The sequence below is a fragment of the Galeopterus variegatus genome, unplaced genomic scaffold (assembly GCF_000696425.1).
Source record: "Galeopterus variegatus unplaced genomic scaffold, G_variegatus-3.0.2 Scaffold8760, whole genome shotgun sequence".
Taxonomy (NCBI): domain Eukaryota; kingdom Metazoa; phylum Chordata; class Mammalia; order Dermoptera; family Cynocephalidae; genus Galeopterus; species Galeopterus variegatus.
Genome location: NW_007734871.1, coordinates 27611 through 33236, shown reverse-complemented (window position 1 = coordinate 33236; position 5626 = coordinate 27611). Strand labels below are relative to the sequence as shown.

At 50.2% G+C, this 5626-nt stretch overlaps 1 protein-coding gene across 1 annotated transcript in view; it reads right to left on the bottom strand.

Annotated features, from left to right (window-relative positions):
* Positions 1–925, bottom strand: part of LOC103608742 (retina and anterior neural fold homeobox protein 2-like) — a 1632-nt gene extending 707 nt beyond the window's left edge. The window contains exons 1-2 of the mRNA XM_008593143.1: positions 901–925; positions 102–271 (exon numbers count right to left, since the gene is read on the bottom strand). Coding sequence (XP_008591365.1) covers positions 102–271; positions 901–925 — 195 coding nt within the window. The remainder of the gene's footprint in view (positions 1–101; positions 272–900) is intronic.
* Between the last annotated feature and the right edge of the window lie 4701 nt (positions 926–5626).

The window sequence follows — 5626 nt, the reverse complement described above, 5'->3', positions numbered from 1 at the left end:
GGGGCCGCACGCCCCGGGCAGCGGGAGGGTGGGTGGGCAGGTGCGCCGGGCACCTGGCGAGCGGCGCTGGTGCTGCGAGGGGTGGGCGCGGCGGGGCAGACCTGCACTTGGCGCTCCTTCAGGTGCAGCCTGTCGGCCAGGGCCTGCACCTCCTGGTAGGTCGGGTACTTGTTCATCTCGAACTTTCTTTCCAGCTCCAGCAGCTCTAAGGCGCTGTACACGGTGCGCTCCTGCCGCTGCCTCCTCTGAGGGACTTGGGACGATGGGGGGACTGGGGGCCGAAGGGAAACAGGGTCAGACAAGGCCCACAGGCAGTCCCGAGCCCCCCACCCCCAGCGACTGCGCCTGTACCCTGGGCCAGGCCCTCCTGAGCAGCAAGGGTGTCAGGCAGGTAAGGCTGGAGGCAGCGCCAGGGACAAAAGTGTGGTATCTGCACCAGACGCCCTGGGGGCAGACCCTGGCTCTCCACCTTCCTGCCCACACCCTGTACCTCTCTGGGCCTCAGTGTCCACATCTTTGGAATGGTCGTGATAACAGCACCTGTGTTTGACAGACGCCACAGCCTGGGAAGGCAGGCGGTGTGGGCTCCTCACCCCAGAGCAGCCTGGGCTGGTGCCTCAGGCCTGCTCTGCCCTCCCCCAGCTTCCCTCCCCTTCCAAGGGCCGAAGGGTCCCTGACACTTGCAGGAAGGCCACTGTGGGCCCAGTTCTCTGCTCAACGCACTCACTTCATTTCATTTCATTTCCCAGTCTCCACTAAGTCTTCCCCACTCGTCAGGACGGGAAGCCATCCTAGACAAGCTCAATCCAGATCAGCACCCTGCTGCCTCGGCCTGAGGATCCCATCCCTGCCCCCTGCCCCATCAGCCCAGGCCCCTCACAGCCCTCTGCCCCAACTCACCCAGCAAGTCTCTAGGTTCTTCCATCCTGGTTCCTGGTCTGTTCCTGCTCACAAGGCTCTACCCACATGGCCTGGGGCTTAAATCCTACCTACATGCTGTGCCCACCCAGGCCCACCCTGCTGAGACCCTCCCTTTCCCACTCCACCCTGCAGTCCCCACCCCATGGAAGAGTTGCAATGACTGATTAATCCATTCACTATGGAGCAGCTGCTGCATGCTGGGCCCTGTACTAGGAGCTGGGAAACGTCGTTTGGCCAACCCAGCCTTTGTCCTGCCCCCGTGGGGCTCTAGCCCAGGGAGACATGACATTCCACAGTGGGGGGAGTCGACATCATTCCGTGTGGTGGGGTCCCCACCTCAGGAAATGCACCTCCAGCCACTCAGCCAGTCCTGCCCAGTGCTGGGAGCCCCACCTCTCCAACCCAGGGCAGCCGCCCACTCCTCCCACCTCCCTGGCTGCCCACCTTGTCCAGCCACCATGCCCCCTGCCTGGGTGATCCAGCAGCCTCCTCTCTTGTCCCCTGAGACTACTCTGGCCCCTACTGTCCATTCTTGTAGTTGTCCCCAGGTGCCTGAGCACAGGGAGGGCTCAGTGCAGGTTTGGTTTCTGTACTGGCTTTGCCTGTGGGACAGAGGTCTGGTGCGTGTTCAGGTGGGGGGCCGCTGATTTCTCCTTGCGAGTGGATGAACTGGCTTCTGGCTTGTTCTGGTTTGTATGTCGGGCTCAGGTTCTTGTTCCCATGAGGTCGGCCTTACCGAGCTGCATAGACCTGCCTCTAAACATCAGACTGAACTCCTTGTCTGTGCCAGGGCCTGTTGGGGACCCTGGGGTCAGGGGAGAAAGCAACTTACCATGCTCAGTCTTTTGTGAACTTTTATTATAGTCAGTGGAATATGAATATTAAGTAGGAAATAAAATACAAAATGAAATAAAACAAGGAGATGTGATTATAAGTTTACTGTATTCTCTTAAGCCGTTACTTAGTATCATTCATAGTGGCATTCTATCATAATTTGACATTTATTCTGCTTCCTTTTTGGAATTCTACCATATGAGACATTTTATTCTGCTTTTTGTGCAGCTGTGAACACATTGGTCACCAAGACCCTGCTGTCAACAAGGGATAATCTAGAAATTTCCTTGGCCTATAAGATGTGACTAGATGGTGCCCTTGTCTATAATTTTTAAAGAACTTAAGTGTAACATTTTGCTTATTAGGTTGGCAAAGATTAAGAAGAGGTACCATGCCTAGGAGTGATAGGTGAAGGGACAGGGAATCTGGCATTTCCCCAGAAATGCTTTTGGGGTCTAGGTTGGTTTTAGAGACTGATTTGGTGATATTCGTCAATGTCCCTCAGCCAAAGACCATCAGAAGAACACCGGTAGTTAAGCAAAGTTGGGTTTACTGTCTTGTTGCAATGAGGGAGAACGCATCTCAGTAAGAGGGCATTTGAAGGTGTTATAGACACACTCAGCTCCTGGCTGGGGCTGCCCAGAATTGATACCAACTCACAGGTCTGGCTTCCTGCCCCAGACAAAAGCAAACCAATCAAATGTCAAATGTTGGCGAAAATGGAAGTCAGCTTTTATTCAGGAGTACCAGTGAGCTGAGGAGAGATGTGAGGCTCACCCATGTCTCTGGTAAACCTGAAGGACAATGGCCAGGATAAAGCCACTGCAAAGACTCGGGCTTACTGAGGGGTTTTCAAGAGGGGGCTGAGGGAATAGGACGTGGGAAAATGGAAAGTAGAAGGGAGGGCACACGAGCTCCAGGGGGCCCGTGTCCGTGAGTCAAGTACAAGGTCTCGCCAAGGCCTCATGTGGTTTCTGCTCCAGCCCTTTTCTCAGGGCTGTGTACTACGTGCAGGTCTGCAGCTGCAGGGTGGCTGGAAAACAACTTTACATTCAGGTAGATAATGTCATCTTTCCCCATAACCACGGTTCAAAATATCAAATAATCCTGGGAAGAGTGGGGACTCAGAGATATGCATGCCAAGAGAAAATTTAAAAATTTTAAATTTAAAAACTTTTAAGGGCTGGCCAAAAAAAAAAAAAAAGAAAGAAAATGGGGGGCTCACTCTCTGATGATCTTATAAGGAAGGTAATGAAGACAGACTGTAGCTAGAGGTACAGTGATTTGTGTAGAAACAATGTCACTTCTATTAGCCACATAGTCTCTCTTGTGTTCAGATTTCTCTCTGTATTTGGCCATGATTACCAAGAGGTCACTTCAACACAGTCAAAGACTGACCGTGTGAAATCATTTACATCCAACAGGGAAACACCAAGTCCTGGCTGTGAACACCAGGCCAGCTCCATGCTGTTGGGGTCTCCTTTTCTCTTTCTCGAATTTAGCAGACTCCCTTGACCTCAACATTCCAGGTGCAGTGTCTTAGAGCACTTGGGAATCCCTGGAGGTTCTTATCATTATCAGCTGCCTGACCTCGGGCAAAGGCCTTCCTCCACCTTCCCACCACCACCACGCATCTCAGTAAGAGGGCATTTGAAGGTGTTATAGACACACTCAGCTCCTGGCTGGGGCTGCCCAGAATTGATACCAACTCACAGGTCTGGCTTCCTGCCCCAGACAAAAGCAAACCAATCAAATGTCAAATGTTGGCGAAAATGGAAGTCAGCTTTTATTCAGGAGTACCAGTGAGCTGAGGAGAGATGTGAGGCTCACCCATGTCTCTGGTAAACCTGAAGGACAATGGCCAGGATAAAGCCACTGCAAAGACTCGGGCTTACTGAGGGGTTTTCAAGAGGGGGCTGAGGGAATAGGACGTGGGAAAATGGAAAGTAGAAGGGAGGGCACACGAGCTCCAGGGGGCCCGTGTCCGTGAGTCAAGTACAAGGTCTCGCCAAGGCCTCATGTGGTTTCTGCTCCAGCCCTTTTCTCAGGGCTGTGTACTACGTGCAGGTCTGCAGCTGCAGGGTGGCTGGAAAACAACTTTACATTCAGGTAGATAATGTCATCTTTCCCCATAACCACGGTTCAAAATATCAAATAATCCTGGGAAGAGTGGGGACTCAGAGATATGCATGCCAAGAGAAAATTTAAAAATTTTAAATTTAAAAACTTTTAAGGGCTGGCCCATGGCTCACTCGGGAGAGTGCGGTGCTGATAACACCAAGGCCACGGGTTCGGATCCCATATAGGGATGGCGGGTTAGCTCACTGGGAGAGCGTGGTGCTGACAACACCAAGTCAAGGGTTAGGATCCCCCTACCGGTCATCTTTTTAAAAAAAAAAAAAAAAAAACTTTTAAATTTTTGGGAGCCCATGTGGCATTAGGTCCCAACATGGCTTCAGTCCTGCTCACTCCAACATAAGGACCTATTAGAGGATTTGGGCTTGTATTTGATGGTTTTGAAAAGGGTGCAAAACAGAGTGACTCTTATACCCAAACGAATTGAAATCAGGGACTCGAACAGATATTTGTACACTGATGCTTATCTCCGCGTCATTCCCAACAGCCGAAAGGTGGAAACAACTGAAGCGTCAGTCAGCAATGACTGCATAGACAAAAGGTGGCGCCTACCCAAACGAATTGAAATCAGGGACTCGAACAGATATTTGTACACTGATGCTTATCTCCGCATCATTCCCAACAGCCGAAAGGTGGAAACAACTGAAGCGTCAGTCAGCAATGACTGCATAGACAAAAGGTGGCGCATCCACACAGTGGGACATTCTTCAGCCTGAAGAAGGAAGGCAGTTCTGTCACATGCTGCAACAGCCATATAAGCCTATAAAGTATTACGCTAAATAAAATAAGGTCAGGCTACACAGGGTAAATATTGTATGATTCCACCTACATAATGTATCTCGAATAGGCAAATTCATAGAGACAGAAAGTAGAATAGAGGGTAGTAGAGGCAGGGGAGAGCGGGATGAGAAGTTGAAGGTTTAATGTTTAATGAGGAATGAGAAGTTTAACTATTTTAATTTGGGATGATGAAAAAATTCTAGAGATGGATGGTGGTGATGGTTGTGCAACAGCATGAATATGCACACTACCATTGAAGGCACACATGAAAATGGTTAGAATAGGAAATTTTATGTTATGTATATTTTAACTGCAGTTTTTTTAAAAAAGAAAGAAAAGTGGCTTTGCTCTGGGTTGGGTGTTGCCAGAAAATCGGGGGCTTGGGCCGGCCCGTGGCTCCCTTGGGAGAGTGTGGTGCTGATAACACCAAGGCCACGGGTTCAGATCCCATATAGGGATGGCCAGTGGCTCACTCGGGAGACCGTGGTGCTGACGACACCAAGTCAAGGGTTAAGATCCCCTTACCAGTCATCTTAAAAAAAAAAAAAAAGAAAGAAAATGGGGGGCTCACTCTCTGATGATCTTATAAGGAAGGTAATGAAGACAGACTGTAGCTAGAGGTACAGTGATTTGTGTAGAAACAATGTCACTTCTATTAGCCACATAGTCTCTCTTGTGTTCAGATTTCTCTCTGTATTTGGCCATGATTACCAAGAGGTCACTTCAACACAGTCAAAGACTGACCGTGTGAAATCATTTACATCCAACAGGGAAACACCAAGTCCTGGCTGTGAACACCAGGCCAGCTCCATGCTGTTGGGGTCTCCTTTTCTCTTTCTCGAATTTAGCAGACTCCCTTGACCTCAACATTCCAGGTGCAGTGTCTTAGAGCACTTGGGAATCCCTGGAGGTTCTTATCATTATCAGCTGCCTGACCTCGGGCAAAGGCCTTCCT